Source organism: Papilio machaon, chromosome 16, assembly GCF_912999745.1.
Source record: "Papilio machaon chromosome 16, ilPapMach1.1, whole genome shotgun sequence".
Lineage (NCBI taxonomy): Eukaryota > Metazoa > Arthropoda > Insecta > Lepidoptera > Papilionidae > Papilio > Papilio machaon.
Window position 1 is genome coordinate 7198981 of NC_060001.1, and position 17178 is coordinate 7216158.

A 17178-nucleotide genomic window follows, 5' to 3' on the forward strand; every position below is an offset into this window, starting at 1 on the left:
TGTCACTTTTATTTTTTTTTTCTTTTCCCTCACAAAAAAAAGAAATAACGTGACAAGGAGTTAAAATAAGACAAAATGTTTAAAACTATAACCTTTATTCCAAAATTTATTAAAAAATCTGTCACTTCCTTTAGTCCAGTTGAAAACAGATGATATTTAAACATATTTCAAATAACATGAAATTAATTTTATATGCTAAAAATAAAAGGATATTTATTTAAAAAGAACATTATTTGTAGTCAACATGAATTATTATACGGTAACTAAATAAATCTAATCATACATAAGATAAGCCTCACATGTGTTTGTCTGATTGAATTCATCCAACAGTTTTGTTTCGAGCGAGTCATTTATTATAGTCGATACTCTGATATCGTACGGGACCGAGGCGTGGTCCCCATCGATGTTATAAACTTTGACGGGACTCTCCGAGTACTTTCCCAAATTATAATCGTCAGGTAGATTTACGAATTCGGCAGAAGTAGTTGACTTAATAAGAAACAATTCTGATTTTAATTTAAGGTTCGGTTGATATTCCCTCGCCGAAATAACTCTATCATATGTCGATATCAACAAAGCTCTCATGTATTCATGTGAATAAGGAACTAGTCCTTTAACACGTCGGATAAAGACGTCAATCTTCTTGTCCCAGCTCTCAATAATCTCCAATTCCTTCAAAAACTCTTCACTATTTAATCCAGTCGTCAGATGAAACATACGAGCGACGATAACATTTTGCAAATTGGCATTCGATAAATCACCGGCGTAAGTCTTCATCAAATGCTTTAAGGCATCGGGGCTGCTGTCCAAGCAAAAGACGATACCACGCTCACCTGCACGAATAAATACACTGTACTTAAAAAAAAATCCATAAGTTTTATCACGAAATATAAATGTAACACCAATACCTTGCTTCTCTATTAAAGCTGCTAATTCCAGAGCCACATTCACTCCAAAAGAATATCCCAACAAATAAAATGTCTTGTCGAAGTTAAAATTACTTGAAAGAGTCTGAAAGATACATATTTATTATTTTATTACAAAAAAAAATTTTGCAACATGAAGAAAGTGGTAATAAAAATATAAATGTTGAAATTGAAAATATTCCTTTGTTTATTTTAAAGCTAAGATTACCTTATATATATTTAATGCCATATTTTGAATACTGGAACTGTTTAAATCCGAGTCCAATTTCATAGCGACGGCTCTTAATTTCAACGGCTCGCAGAGATCCTTGAATATTCTGTGATGACCTTCGAAGCCAGGAATAAGTATCAGATGCGTTACACTTGGATCTATTTCACACTTGCCCTGTTATAAAAAAACAGTAATATTGAAATCATTTGCTTGTAGAACTGCTTCAAAGACTATCTGTGTACCAAATTTCATTTAAATCGGTTCAGGAGTAGCATGAAAGCGAGACAAACAGACAGAGTTACTTTCGCAATATTAGTAATAGTAAGGATTTAAATGCCATACCTCAAAATATTGATAGGCTTTGGTAGACATCCGAACAAGAGGATGGCCCATAATTTCATTTACGTCAGATTCAATATGAGAATAAAATATTCCAAAGCCATTGTTTTTCTCTGACATAGAATCTCCATTGCCGTTAGTGAAGCTGGAATATAAAATGGGGTTATTACTTTTATTTCAAATACATTATTACAAACTAGCAAATTATGTATGTACTTGTTTTAACGATATAGTTAATTATATTCAGTATCAAAGTCTTAGAGAATTTTTATCACATGAAGTAAGTTCATCTGTTACAGTATTATTCGTTTTAAAAAGTCAAGTTTGGAGCCAAATCACTTAATTGTATTGCAATATACTATTAATTTTAATCTTTCGTGGTTTTTACTAACACTTAGGATTCTTACTACGATTGACATTTTTCGTTACTAGTTATTATTTCAATTTCATGGCGATATTAACAAACGCCACATACGTACGTTAGTTACCATATCGTACCTGAACTCAGAAATATCCTTCCCTTCCACTTTTTTTTCACTGTCGTAAACTTTTTTAGGAGCAACGGTCGTAGTTTTGGAACCTGAAAACGGCATTGAATAGATCTACAAATAGTGATATTATTACATTTTTGAAATGAAAAACATTTGATAAAAAAATGAAGGTATAATATACTAAAGTAATTGGAATGCTTTGAAGCAGCAATACCGTTTTTTTGATGATGAAGGTTATTAAATGTTAATAAAAACCATTTTTTAATAAGATTTTGTTTTTACCAATTTCCTCTCGTTTAGTTGCCAGAGAACCTGTTTCGCCACAAGCCCCTACCACAGCCTTGATATTATGGTAATTAAGATACAAACTTTTTTCCAATGCATTGAGCACCTCGGGTATTGCTTTTATTGAAACATCGCTCTTCGAGTTAGAATATTTTGAGAACTGTAAAATAAAGAGAGAGCTGGTAAATAAATAAGATTAATGCGGTGTACCATAAACTGGTAAAACAATTTACCTCATCCGAAATATCGGCTGCCAGTCCTGGAAGACCGATGGTTTGGCGCTTCTTACATATGTTTTCAGCTTTTAAATAAATTTCTTTATCATAGATATTTCGGGACGATTCACTGACTATGACAAAGTATCTAAAACAAAAAGTATAATCATATACAAACATATTAATTTTTACACAATTAAAAAAGTTTTATGGCATATGTAGTGGACTGTATTAAATGAAAGTTCTCCTTGATCGGAGATACTAACGCCTTTATTGCTCCCAAGGATTGGACAATTTTAACTATTAACAATAGATATTTATACTACTTTGCCGCCGCTCCAGCAAACGTAACCCTGTGCCGCACCGTTCTTTAGCGGGTAAAACTTAAAACGACGCCGCGTGTTTCTGCGTAGGCCGATAAAGGCTTTACAAAAAATCCCGCCCTTTAGCGGCCCGCTGTGGCGGCATAGGATAAACATTGCCGAACAGAGGCGCGGTCCTTGAACTGTTAAACGTGTTGTGGGGCGAGTTCAAGGACGTGTAACACGCGTTGATAACTACGTCGTCAACAGTATACTTACCTTAAATTCTGGCAAAGAGATCTTGTAGCGAAGTCTAAGCTAGAAATCATTGACATGAGAGTTTTGTTTCTTGTCAAAAGCATTTGTTCTTCTGATACATCATCACATTGCTTTACATCTTTGCCAACTATTATGAAGACGCCTTCGAGTGAACCGACCTTTTCTGCTTCCTTTATTGCATTAGTACATTCCTTATCATTTATTACATTTTTAATAACTATATTTACTGATGAATGTAATTCTTTCAAATATCTGTAAGGAATTTCATTTATTTAATACTTTTTTGTTCTATTAAGGATTTTCTACATGTATAAGTTAAAACTTACCTTATTTTGTACAATAAGTAAGCAGTTACAGATCCGTTCCAAAGAACGGTAAGATTTCTGGCACCGCGAGAAATTAAAAGTTCTATCAATTCTAAACTTAGCACATCTTCCGCGCAAACAACTAGATACGTTGCTGTCGAAGAACAAGTAATTCTATAAAAAATACGAAAAGTTTTATCTAATTAATTAATAATTACAATCGTTCCATTTTTATAAAATCTAAACGAATGTAAAATTTTAATTATTTGAATTAATACATTAATGTTCCTCTGTTTACTTACCGAGGAACTACATTGGTTTTAGGTGGCAGGTCCATTTTTATTATAACTCTCCCTGTGTTATTCCTCGATGAGAGCAATTTAAGCACCCTTGGCACTTCTTCAATATCATACGTTATTGAAGGTAACGGCTTCACGACCCCGTTCGCAATTCCTTCAGCAACCATATACTTAATTGTCTATAAAGTAATAAAATCCCAAATATTTATTAAATCCATTGGTATTTTGGCAAGGAGAGTTTTAGATATTAATGTAGAAGGATAGTCCAGTACAGGTTGTTAGAAATAAAAGATGAATGAACTACGAAAAACAGTGATCCTTAAAAGGCAAGGTCAACAATCTATTACGACGTTGACGACATTAAGCTTGAATATTATAAAGCAGTTTGATAGAAGTTTGAATTTATCAATAGTCTTACCTGTTTCTCTACATTATTGTTTTTCTCAAAAAGACTGGACAAATTAACAGTTTTATAAGTCTTATCATCATGCAAGAATATCATGCCAAAAGATCTGTTCCATTCCATGTCGTGCTGATTGACGTCCAAAAAAAATCCAAAAGGACTAACGCATTTCATTGCTACCTGCAATTAAAATTACATAAATCATTCAAATGTGGGTTTTTTATTTTCAAATTCAAATGAGACATATTAGAAATACGTGAAATTATAACTGCAGACGTGCCATTGATTCTTAAAGAGTTATTACAAAGGCCACAATAACTCATTAACCGTTGGTTTCGGAGACCAAACCCTGTTTAAACATATTGTTATATCTGTTTTGAAATAATGAATGGGATGACGGTATGTCTTATACAGGGATTTGATCTCAGAATGTAACGATAAGTTTGAGACATATAAATTTAGCGTTTATACAAGTAATTAATCTAAAAAGTCACTGTGACATTCCGTATCTACGATTATAACAGAGTTAATAAGAACTTGCCTCACGCAACCTGCCCGATGCGCAGCTAACAACTACTTTGCAAAGCCGATTGTCAGTTTGTGTCACTATATGATCATATAGAACTTCATCATTCAGCTTATATATTATATTGTTTTCTGCAATTAACAAATATTAAACTGTTAAAAATCAAAATGTTATACGTAAACAAATGTTATGTTGAACTATAAATAAAATATAAATTTCCGGCAAAATACTGAAGCCATATTCTTTATGTGCACTAATTGTCGTTGACATGTAGTTAGACTAACATTAACTTTTATACTGCGATAGATAGATATTTACAATTTTTCCTTACCTGTAAGATCTGGGAATAGCTTGAGCAAAGCTTCTTTCTTACGCAAAGTGCTGACACTAGTATAGACGATGCAGCCAAGCGACAGGCAAACAGACATGAGAGCCTGGCCTAACGCACCCGCCCCGCCGATGACCAACACTCGATCTCCACTTGTCAACTTTGTTTTGCAGAGCTAAATACCAAACTTATTATATTCACAGCAGCGAGTATTCACATGAAAAGTTCTTAAAAACCCGTTAATAAGGAACAAAATGTATACTGACGATATAGTAAGCATGCACATAGGGCAAGGGCACGGTGGCAGCCTCCTGCAGGGTCCAGTGGCGCGGCACAGGCCACACCAGCTCAGGATCAGGAGTGACGACGCTCGACAGCGTCCCCTGCGCCAACAGCCCCATCACTTGCTCACCGCTAAAAAAAAGAAAACACACAAAGATAATGACTAAAGAAACTAAACGAAAGGAATGTAGTAATTTTTAGTTTTTATATATCATTTCAAAGATGTAATACGACTTACTTGACATCTTTCCCACTAAAGTCCATACCCAAATCCAAATTTGCAGAATTGCTTCCGAAAATAGATTGTTGGCAATCTCTTTGTGATACTCCAGCGTAATAGACCTAGATTTAAACAAATATCAATTGTGATTAACCACTTTTTTTAATTAAGCTAAAAAACCAACAACGTACCTTTATAATCTTATTGGGAAGAGATTTTGTAGTAGCAATTTGCTCAAAACTGATAGTCTCAAAATCATTCGGTGTTTTCATTGTTACTTTAAACTCTTCAACTTCGTCTCGTGAGAACTGTTTTCTAGTATAGTAATGACCTCCCCATTGACCCTGTTTTAAAAAGTGCCTTTAGTTTCAAAATTATATTTCCTCTCCCTATACATCCTCCCCAGTCGAATCTACCTTTCTTCTTATCATTTCCTTATTATGTAAGGAGAAGTGGGAAATGACTGAACGAAATGCGAAAACACGGATGTCTATTTTCGGTGTTATCGGGATATAGAACCGTTCAAGCGAATTATTTTGCAGCAGAAATATTAATTTTACAAGTGATCTTTTTAAGTCATATTTAATGCTGTTAGAATCACTCATTTGCTTAATAAATTAGTACTTATAGTGCTTATTTCGTAATTTTGTTCTTATAAATATATCTTTTAAAACTTTTTATTCCTTTTAACTAACCCGTATTTTATCATCTCCTAAAAGGTGGGGCCAATTTTTTTCAGCAAAGAAAATACTAGGTACTTGTGTGTGAACTACAGCTCTGTCAGAAAATACCACATCTTTAATAGTTACACCACCGCATCTGAAAATTAAATCACAAATAACCTACAATTTTTAATCAGAAAATTTTGAATAATATTTCCAGAAACTGGTACTCAGATAATATAAACCAATGCAATTTAGATTATAAGCTTTTACTTTTATTTTACTACTAGCTTTTACCCGCGACTCCGTCCGCGCGGAAAAAAAAATAGAAAACGGGGTAAAAATTATCCTATGTCCGTTTCCTGGTTCTAAGCTACCTGCTCACCAATTTTCAGTCAAATTGATTCAGCCGTTCTTGAGTTATAAATAGTGTAACTAACACGACTTTCTTTTATATATATAGATTTATGTTTTTTTGTAAAACAATGTTGATTTTCATAGATTTCGTTTTTCTACTGAAATTGGAGTACTAAATGTAGATTATATTATAACTTCCAGTATAACAAATGTTATAGTTTAAAGATTATAAACTGCGCGCAATTTAAAAATATATAAGACATCCCATTCTAGTGTATTGTTGTTTATAATAAGATACTGTTATCTTGTTTAAAAATAATAATACATTTAAATTCGCTTCACTGACCTTATAGTACAATAGAGATCAAAAATAGTAGCCTCATGTTCAACATTTTCGCTTATGCCATTCGAAACCGAAACGTGTTCATTGACATCGATAATTAACTCTTGAATTAATTTAGGTGTAGATATTCCATTGTGGTTTCGTTTTATAATGTTCAGTTGAATAAGTGCATCGATGTATGAGATCCATTCTCCAGTCCATTCAACTGTGGCTTTGCTAATAGCTGAATTTGCAGAACGAATCACTTGGAATTCCTTACTGAAATGCAAACAAATGTTTGACATATCTTTTTTCGTTTATGATATGGTTGAGAAAGTAAACTTACTTAAAGGAATATCCTCTAAAACTTAGCAGCCGGTATATTTCATCAGAGGTTAAAAAAATATCATATTCAGAGTTATCATTCAATGAATCCAACTTGCATTTTTCTGGTTCAAACTCGTCCGTTATTCGCCCACTTGCTACAACTATTTCATAATTTGTTACCTAAACAATTAAACAATGTGTTTAAAGCACTTCTTTCATTATGTTGATATTTATAGATCATGTAGCATGCATAGAAATTATGCGTAAGAATTTCACATCTTCAAAAATTTTTATAAAATTAAATAATCTTTATTTCCTGTGGTTATCTCAAAACATACTCCTTTTAAAAAATCAACAAGATTTTAAATCGACTTAGTGGTTCTTGGCCATCCCAAAGGAATTTAAATACATGCATCCACCCGAAAATCATTACGATCATGAGTCTGTCGGGAAAAATCGTACTGTATTACGGTGATGTTTTTAGGATTTTTTTATTAACTGAAACCAAATTGTTCCTAAGCCAGAGTTCGAAGGCAATTTATAATATTCTTTTCTAATATATCATTCTAACAAATACTTCAGAAGAGAGCGATTAATTACTCTGTTAAACGAACGATTCTGTAGAGTATCGGCTGCTAATTCAAATGTCCTTACTTCAAATCTGTTATCGCCTCTGTTAATAGAAACTGTTATCTTAGCAAATTTGTTTTCTTCTAATGATACTTCGCGGTTAAAGTACACATTATTTAACTTAATGGACATTTGGTTATGATCAACATTTCTTGCCATAGCTAATGTTTTCCAAGTGAGAACTAAAATTAGAGCTTCCGGGATTACATTCACACCTAGAATAAGAAAAATGGGAAAGTTTTAAAATGAAAATTCATTCAAATTATTAAATTCAATTAAGGAAATAGAATTACCATTTCTAGTGTATCGATTAATAAATTTGTTATCGTTGTCATAAAGCGATATAAAATAGTTACAAATTTGACCTTGTTTTCGAATTTTCTTTGTTTCGCTAACAATTGGCCTGAAATTTTATAATGCACATTTAAAGTTCGATACAAACAACTATTAGTAGATAAGCAACATGATTTTTGATGATTTTCTTAGATTCTCAATGAGCCCAGTAGTGTATGGGCTCGATTTCCGCAACTCCACGACTGGCGCGTATTTTGCGTGTGAGCAGGATCTGGATTCACTCCAGCCAACCCAACTCTCCAAAGAATCCCAGCAACCCCTTGATGATGCCGAGGTTTATCATGACGTATAATGTAAAAAATATTGAAGCTTCTAGATAGCGAATGATCTGTTCTTTTGTGAATATAGATTAATGTCATAGGCGATTCAAATTTCGGGCCAAGACATATTGTACAGTTAACTAAATACAAAGATTGACTGTACCAAATTTCATTGTGCTCCCATCCCACGAGGTTTGACAGTAGCGGAGTCTCGGTGGCGACTGGATACTCGATTTTAGGATACAACTCGTGTACTTGCGGGTTCAGACCACTTTCATATAACCTAAAATTTAAATAGTGTTTTAGTTTTAACTGAAATAAAACATTAAACTCCTAAAAATATGACAATCTTTATTCAAAATAAGTTTTGTAGAAACCAAAAGGTACACAAAGTAAAGATTCGTGACGTCAACGTGAAAGAAGATCTCATTAATATCGAAATACAATAAGTGCTCAAGCCTAACTTAACTCAACACCTCTTTAAAAAATAAATATATATCTTTGAGGATGGCAGCAAATTTCTCGTGGAAACTATTGTAGTAGGTATTTAGACACAAAAAAGTTTGATAAAAATAAAGAAAAAAAAAGTTTTTACCGTCCAATAGCGTCGAGCAGAAACTTTGTTGGCTTTTCATGTCCACGCCTCGTTAAGGGAACGTGTACACATGACTCCAGAGATCGCTTCACTATCGCCTGCAGTAGCCCGTGGGGGGCTATTTCAACCACCACTGCTTCGTTCGGTATCAACTTACTTGTTTCTTCAAAGTATACTGGACTCTGTGGAGTGCAGGTTGCAAGATTCATTTTTCACTTCTCCTTATTTTTCAATACCAGATTATATATTCTTTGTACCGTCGATAGTAAGAGTAAATGGCACCTATTTTTATTGATCTTCTAACCTATCCTTTTTTGATCACGTTAACTCCAAAACTCCTTAAACGATTGATGAGAAACAAAAAATTAGACTAAATTACTTTCCCAGTAACAGCTAGAAGTTAATAACATACCACTAGATTATTAGTGAAGTATTCCGCTGATGAAAATATCGCTATATCTTCATCCCATCTGTTCTGCAAGATCGAGGTAGATAACCATTTAGAGGTTCTTTTCCTTGGATCCTTTATTACCTCTTTTAAAGACTCAAATAAGGGCGGCCCTGGTAAGTGTGAAAGGGACATAATTAAAAATGGAATGACGTATGACACGATGAATGATTGATTTGGTAGGTTGTGCCGAACTTACATAGAGTAATCAGGGAACAGATATGATTAAAGGTTGAAGAGAAAGTAAAATCCCATAACAAAAACGAACACTACAAGAAAATTTAAATCAGTTGTTATAGATAATCACTTACCAACAGCAGCGACATATTTCGAATGATAGGCAATGTTGCCAGAAAGAACTTGTTTTGCAAAGATGCCGCGGCTTGTCAACAAAGCAACGAAATCTTTAACTGCATCAACAGGTCCTGATATAGTAGACGAACCGGCGCTGTTGTGACACGCTATATCTATGTCAGCAGGACAAATCCTTTTTAACTGAAATAAATAAATTATATCAAACATTATTCTAAATTATTTATAATACATGCACTCTTCCCATTCCCATCGTTTTCTTGGAATCGTTTTAATGGAAGTTGAAAAATACTTTTTTCAAACGTTTTTGCCACTATCCGTAAAAGGTAGACAACAAATAAAAACTGCGATCGCATTACGTCATCGTATCCCATGCCCACAGCTGCCATTGCTCCACATATAACTTTAGTTTGCTTCGAAGCCAAGCCGCGACAGTAGGCCGACAGGATCGTCTCTTTCAGTGTCAGAACACCGTCGGCATACGCGCAGCCCAACTCGCCAGCGCTATGGCCTAAGAGCCAAAGATGAAATAAAACATAACAGTTTATTAAAAAAATGAAGAAAAAAACGAGTTACTGTTGGAATATTATCGACTAGCATTTGATCGTGACTTCGACTAACAAGTTAAAGAAAAACGCGGAGATAGTGCAGCTTTCGATCTTTGAAAGAATTTTTGAAATCGATTCCGTGGTTTCGGAGCCTATTTATTCAACTAAAGCTTTCCTCTTTATAATGTTATTACACTTGATAATACACAAAAAGTGAGTTGTTACCGATAATGTAATCAGGAACAATTTCTAACGCTCGCAAAACGTCGGTCAAACCAATTTGTACAGCCGTGATACCAACGAAACAGTTTATTATATCTTCAAATATTGTTTGATCATCGGATGTCAAAATATCGACGATGTTCACTCCTTTTGGTTCAAGCACTTTATGACATCTACAAATGTATGGATATTATTTAAAATCATAATAAAATTTAAAGTCAAAGTTACAATTTTATTAAAATAAGAACTACGTACTTTTCTATAGCTGCAGAAAAAATTGGTATATTCATTAGATCAGCTCCCATTCCACACCATTGTGACCCCATCCCGCTGTACATAAAGCAAACTGGAAGCTTTATTCCTGTATAGTGTTGAATGCTTTTACTTAAGACGCATGTTTTCACATTTTTCTCAGCAAGATTAGAATCTGTAACAAAAATCGTAGTAATTGTTCTAACTTTCGTTGCCATTCTATACAATTCATAATAGCAATACACACCCAGAATTATGTGGCCTCGGGCGGTATGTCCCGGTGTTTCTATTTTATGGATATTATGCAAAAGTCCAATGTATTCGGCATCGATTGGCGTCGCCGCTAAAATATCCAGCATCCTACCAACGCCAGCCTCATTTCTACTCGATACATTCACCAAGTATGGTATATTTGATATATATTTCTTGTGATTCTGAAAATCAATGGAAGTTATTTATTAAACAATACTACGCGTAAGAAAATCAGAGGCTTTTAATTACACATATATCTTGATCAATTTAGATCCAATTGACTTTGTTGTTAATAGTTTGCCAAAAACAGTTTTGGTCTACCGTATTTTTAGAAAAAATCGTCTTAATCTGTTAAAAGCATTTAATTGCAAAACAATCTACTTTACTATTTAACATCCCCAATCTGATAACTCTAATTTCACAAAATTGAAAATTTTCATATCCTTAAAATAATAAAAGCCAATAATTTTCTTTTATGAAACTCAAATGCATACCTTTTCTTTGTAATGCCCTTTTAAAAGTACGTGTGCAATGGGGCCAGTATATGAAAAGCTATTCAAGGCAGCAAACCCTCTATTGAAAGGTGTGTTTTCGTGTACAACTTCAATTCTTCCGTCCCGGACAGCGTCTACGTCATCGCGTGGGTTTTCGTAATGTAAGTTACCGGAAAGTTCCCCTTTCATGTATGCTAAACAGACCTACAAAACACATTCCATGTTATGTTAAAAAAACATAATACAAGCAGAAACAAAAGCAATAGGCAAATCGACCGAGATGTTATAAAAATTGTAGATTTCTGAATGAAAATGAGTGAAATAATAAGTGGAGATGAAAAAGATAAAAAGTATAGGAAATATGTACCTTCGTAAGAGCACACAATCCTGAAGCAGATTCACTATTACCCATGTTAGATTTGACGCAACCTATTTTAACTGGCCTCTCTTTGTTGCCGAACATCTCACCAACAGCTTCTAGTTCGTTCTTATCGTCTTCCGCATTAGCTAATACATAAAGAAATGTATAAATTGTCAACGATTTGCGTGTCTTTTTTTTAATTTATAAAAAAAAACTTACCGATACCGTTTGCTTCCACATATTCTACTTCTTGAGGAGAAACAACAGTTTCGGAATAAAATTTCTTTAAGAATTCTATAATATCCTTTGAACTACTGTGACGTAATTTGTGCCAGTCACTTAACGGGGAACTACAGTATCCTAATTTTGTGTGATATATTTCTGCGTATATTCTGTAAAAATTCAGTTCTTTTAGCTCTTACAATTTTTCCAGATATATAGGTATACCTATGTATTGTTAAAATTATTACCTGTTTGCGTCTTTAGCTTTCTGTAAGAACAAGAAACCGAAGGATTCAGACCTGACGTATCCATCAGCTCGTTTATCAAAGCATTTAGTTTTACCATCGCTGCATAGTAAGCCAGTACTAAAAAGAACCCAGACACGTTTATTATTAATAATATTAGTAGATATGTGTTAGGGGTTAGATATAAGAGGAAGACCAAAGAAAGTATAGATGGATTGTGTGAAAGAGGATATGCGTAAGAAGGGGGTAAATTCAAATATGATGGCTGATAGAGATGTGTGGAGGAGTAGTACATACTGTACCGACCCTCAATAGGGATAAGGGCAGGTTGATGATGATGATTAGATATGTGTTTGGGGATTCCTCTACGAAATTCTAGTAATGAGAGGTTTAGTCATTAAACATAAACCTCACTGTAGTAAAAAATAGGAGAAAAGTGTTATGTCACTGAAACTCCACGGTAAATAGTAACATACTAGTTTAAGTTTATAGTAACGGTGGAACCGATGCACATGCTGCATCCCCCGACCAACGCCGCCTCGCAGTCGCCGCTGAGGATGCTGTGGCAAGCAAGGTCAACGACCGCCAAGGAACCCACGCATCCGCAATCAATGTAGTAAGAAGGTCCCTTGCTATTGAACCAGTACGATATTCTGTTCGCGTACATTGATTTACTGCTTCTGTTATAAATATTAAAATCATTTACGTAATTATTAGAATCTAAATTAGATACACATTATTATCAGGGAAGAGAACTAAACATGCAATTAAAGTAGATTCGTGATCATAAACGTCATTATTTAAGGACATCTGTGTCCTTGGCATTTCAGCAATTTCCATTCTTGTGATGACTGCATCGCTCTCTTGCCTACCTAATACGACACTATGACTACATTCTCTTTCATTTGTTCCGTATACGTTTGTCTAGGCATTTCTATATTCTATTTTTCCTTTTATTGAAGTCAAAAAATCGTAATATCGTATCAGGTGTTCCAACTTTTTGTCTTTCTTGTTTTAGTGCTCCTTCAGTGAAAAAGAGAATTAAAAATTTGTATGTATAGAGTATGGATGTATAGATAAGAAAATGGGTCAAACGAGCGTTAGGAACATCGGAGTTCCCATCATCGCCCACGGATATCGGAAACAACTGCGACAATAGGAACATCAGATGCGTTGCCGGCCTTATTTTGATAATAGTTCTTCTTTAATTCATTAATAAACATTCTAAACTATAAAAATGTAATAAACTTACCCACTTATGAGGAAATTATTAGCTGACTTAAGTCCGTTTTTGAACTCATTTGACAACAGTGGTTTGTCACCAACGTTAGACGATGCAATAAATACGCCCAACTTTTTGCCATTCATTTGTAAAGGATTTATACCTTAAAAAAGTCATTAAATTGTTATCAATATTATAAAATTCCCAAATGGGACTATAAAGTCCTTTAATAGCAGCCACGTAGAGGTCGACGAAATGTAGGTAGGCCCCGCCCTCTCGGCCTGATAATCTGGTGAAGTGTACTGGATGAGAGCGGCACAGAATAAAATATATTCTTTTCGAAAAAAAAAAGAGTTCTATCTATATTCTGTGTATATTATGTTAAAAAAAAGTTATGGATGTAGATTCGAGATAATGAGACATAAGGAGAATGAGTTACTAGTAGGCATTAAAAAATGACACTATACCTAGACAACTTACCTGAATCGTAAACAGCGCCATATGCATAGCTCATCAGCTGTCTGCACTGAGTATTCAGACTTAAGACTTGTTTATACGTTACTTTAAAAAATGTTGCATCAAATTTATCCATTTCTTCAATCCTCCCCTGATGTTTCGGGATCTCCGGATGCTGTATTTGCGGCTCCACTTCTATCACCATATCTAACTAAAATTAACCTTATTTTGATAAATTTGTTAATAAATTTGTCATATCACAATGTCACTTTACTATCGAATTCTCGAATCAATATCTTTATTTCTAGTCCTACTTTATAGCTCTGTACGCGTTATCTTTATTATATGTGTTTACCTTATTATACAAATGATCCATGAACTCCGTAACATTTTCGGATTTAGGAAACTTTCCCGACATTCCACTAATGACGATTTCATCACCGATCGGCATCCCACGCCCATCATCAGTCGGCTTCTCTCGCCCATCAATAGATGGTATCTCACGCCCATCACCAGTTGGTATCCCACGCCCATCACCAGTTCTTCCAACATCGATATGCATTTCAGTAGAAGAAGTAAAATCGGAACAACACAGTACGATTAATAAACTCCGTCCGTTAGGTGTTCTTTTATACACTTTGTTTGTTTGTTTCTTTTCATATTTTAATTACAATAAGGGTAATCCTGACAAAAAATTGGGTATTATGTAAAGTTGTTGCATGAAACTTCAACCACGACAAGGATGAATTTTCAAGTAACTTACTTTAATAAAAAGCAATAATTTTTCATTGAAAACTGTATGCGTACATTTTCAAATTATTCAGGCCGAAGGCAAAATATCTATCTCCCGAATAACATTTATTCCCTCCTGCTTGCTTCACCTTTGAAGGATAAATTAAAAAAATATATATTTTCAAATTGAAATTAAAATACTCCAAAGAAAACTAATTCTTCCTACAAAGTTTTGCCCCTGTGACAGACCTTTAGGGAGAGATTATTAAAAAATCTTTTTACAGTGCTCGCCCACTAAGTTACGGAAACCTTTATGCAAAATTTAAAGTCTATGGCTCTCATATTTAATATCTGAAAGTATTTTTCAATAAAATTGCAGAATAACTTCCAGTATTGTTACAAATAATGAATTTGATAGGTGTTCAACCTGCATAATTCATTCAATTGACAATGTCATTTCAGTGTATATACTAAATAATTAATAATAAAACATAATAGGTCAAAATGAATACAATATAAAGTGTCTGCATATTATATTGTATGCAATGTTAAAAGGTAATACTCGATGTATGTACATATTTATGATGCAAACAATTTTCAAAATTTTTTCTGTCTGTCTGTCCGCAAATCGAGGTTATTTCAGTAGTCTCCAAAACGGCTAGACCGATTTTGATTAAACTTTGGGAAAGAAGCAATTTAAAAAATCCGTTGAGCCTCATCATGCATCGATATTTTTGATTGGTCGTCCATGTGGCCACTTCAAGTCAGACACGTGTGTACACGGAGGTGTACTCTGACGGTAAATAAGTGGAACAGAGGTTTCCCTAATACGAGTAATTTTTTTAAAGTGTTTTTATAAAAAGTTTGAGAATCTCTGTTATAGTGCGAAGGAAATATTATTTACGATATTTATTTTGATATTGACGTCAAAAAACCTTTTTAACCTGAAACGAGTCAAAGGTCTAGCAAATGCATTCTTTTAAGAAATTAATTTCATGTAACCAAATTTTTTAAATTTAATGAATTTAGTAAATTGAACAAAATTTATCTATCCTCAATAGGCTGTTAAGGGTAAGGACAACATTTCATTAGAGTCCCCGCATACGGGCTAACGACTAATTAAAATTACCGGTCGATGTTAAATAAGCGTCGTACGGGGACTGACTTATCTGTCCTCACTTGACAGGATCACTTGTCAAAATCGGTACAGTTGTTTATTTATTTATTTTATTTATTTATTTAAGCAGTACATCTTTAATTGCAATACCATAATTTCGCGAAACTGCAAGAGCAGTTTAGTGGCGAAAAACTGCACCCAAAATCCTTATAACTACAAATGAGACACTATAATTTAAAATCAAAATATGAATTAATCTATACAATACAAATGATACAAATGCTTTACTTACTCGGTGGCGTAGGTATCTAGTAACAGCTTAGGCTTTAGGCCGTAAAAATGGAATGTAAAAAACAATTTTTTTAAATGTGCGAAATACTAATCTAACCCTAAACTAACCCTCGTTGTCAGTCGGGTGAAAGTAAAAAAATCAACTATACACACCGGCACAATTAGCGGAACAGAAAAAAAAGTGAGACTATGAGATAATAACGCATATATTTGACGAAAATGTAATTAGATACAAAATAACAAATTGATTCACATCTTTTAACAACGACTTTGGAAAGTCTTCGTCATTTTTTTATTGAAAAATAAAGAAATTTGAAATAAGTCAATTTTTTAGATGATTATGAACCATTACAAAAAAATAAAAAAGTAAGCATTAAATGATTTAACAATAAAATTAAAGCAAAATTAATAACGAGTGTTTCCCCCTCTTGCTCTGATTACGGTTTCCATTCGTCTGGGCATGCTACAGATTATGTTATCGATGATTTCTTGAGGCAACCGCTCCCACTCCTCAAGTAATGCGTTTCCAAGTTCATTCAGATTGTTGGGGGGTGGCATTCTGGATTCAACCCTTCTTTTTAGCAAGTCCCAGACATGCTCTATCGGATTCATATCGGGGGAATTTGCTGGCCACTGCATCACCGGTATACCTACGTGGCTAAGATATGCCTGTACCGATTGTGCACTATGAGCACGAGCATTATCTTGCATTAGAATAAAGTCGTCACCAATAAATGGGGCAAATGGTACAATATGTTCTTCTAATATGTCTCTGATGTATCGATCTGCTGTCATGGTCCCTCCTGTGACTATCACTAACTCCGTGCGAGCTCCCAAACATATCCCTCCCCAAACCATAATCGAGCCGCCAGCATAAGCCACTGTGTGTTCAAAATTAGACTGTATGTGGCGTTCTCCTTTTCGTCTCCATATTCGCTGTCTCCCATCGATCTGTTTTAAAAGAACTCTGCACTCATCAGTAAAGAGAACCTGCTGCCATTCGTTCAAATCCAATGACGATGTCCTCGCGCATAGCTTAATCGGTTTACGCGGTGACGTCTCTCAAGTTTTGGGCCTTTGGCAGGT

General features: G+C 34.2%; 1 protein-coding gene across 1 annotated transcript; it reads right to left on the minus strand.

Annotated features, from left to right (window-relative positions):
* Positions 1–273: 273 nt before the first annotated feature.
* On the minus strand, positions 274–14575 carry LOC106716463 (fatty acid synthase). Its single transcript, XM_045681680.1, has 37 exons — positions 14308–14575; positions 13977–14163; positions 13527–13659; positions 12751–12954; positions 12278–12394; positions 12027–12199; positions 11814–11953; positions 11447–11650; positions 10948–11134; positions 10704–10875; positions 10452–10621; positions 10038–10189; positions 9678–9861; positions 9331–9479; positions 8919–9100; positions 8487–8606; positions 8003–8112; positions 7734–7924; positions 7099–7259; positions 6777–7031; positions 6107–6230; positions 5603–5755; positions 5430–5533; positions 5176–5323; positions 4913–5084; positions 4812–4834; positions 4597–4719; positions 4071–4235; positions 3656–3831; positions 3049–3300; positions 2486–2615; positions 2250–2412; positions 1975–2056; positions 1543–1621; positions 1135–1311; positions 909–1011; positions 274–833 (listed from the first exon to the last, which is right to left on the minus strand). Exons 1-37 carry the CDS (start codon positions 14512–14514, stop codon positions 274–276), a joined length of 6132 nt encoding a protein of 2043 aa, XP_045537636.1. The 5' UTR covers positions 14515–14575.
* Positions 14576–17178: the final 2603 nt, after the last annotated feature.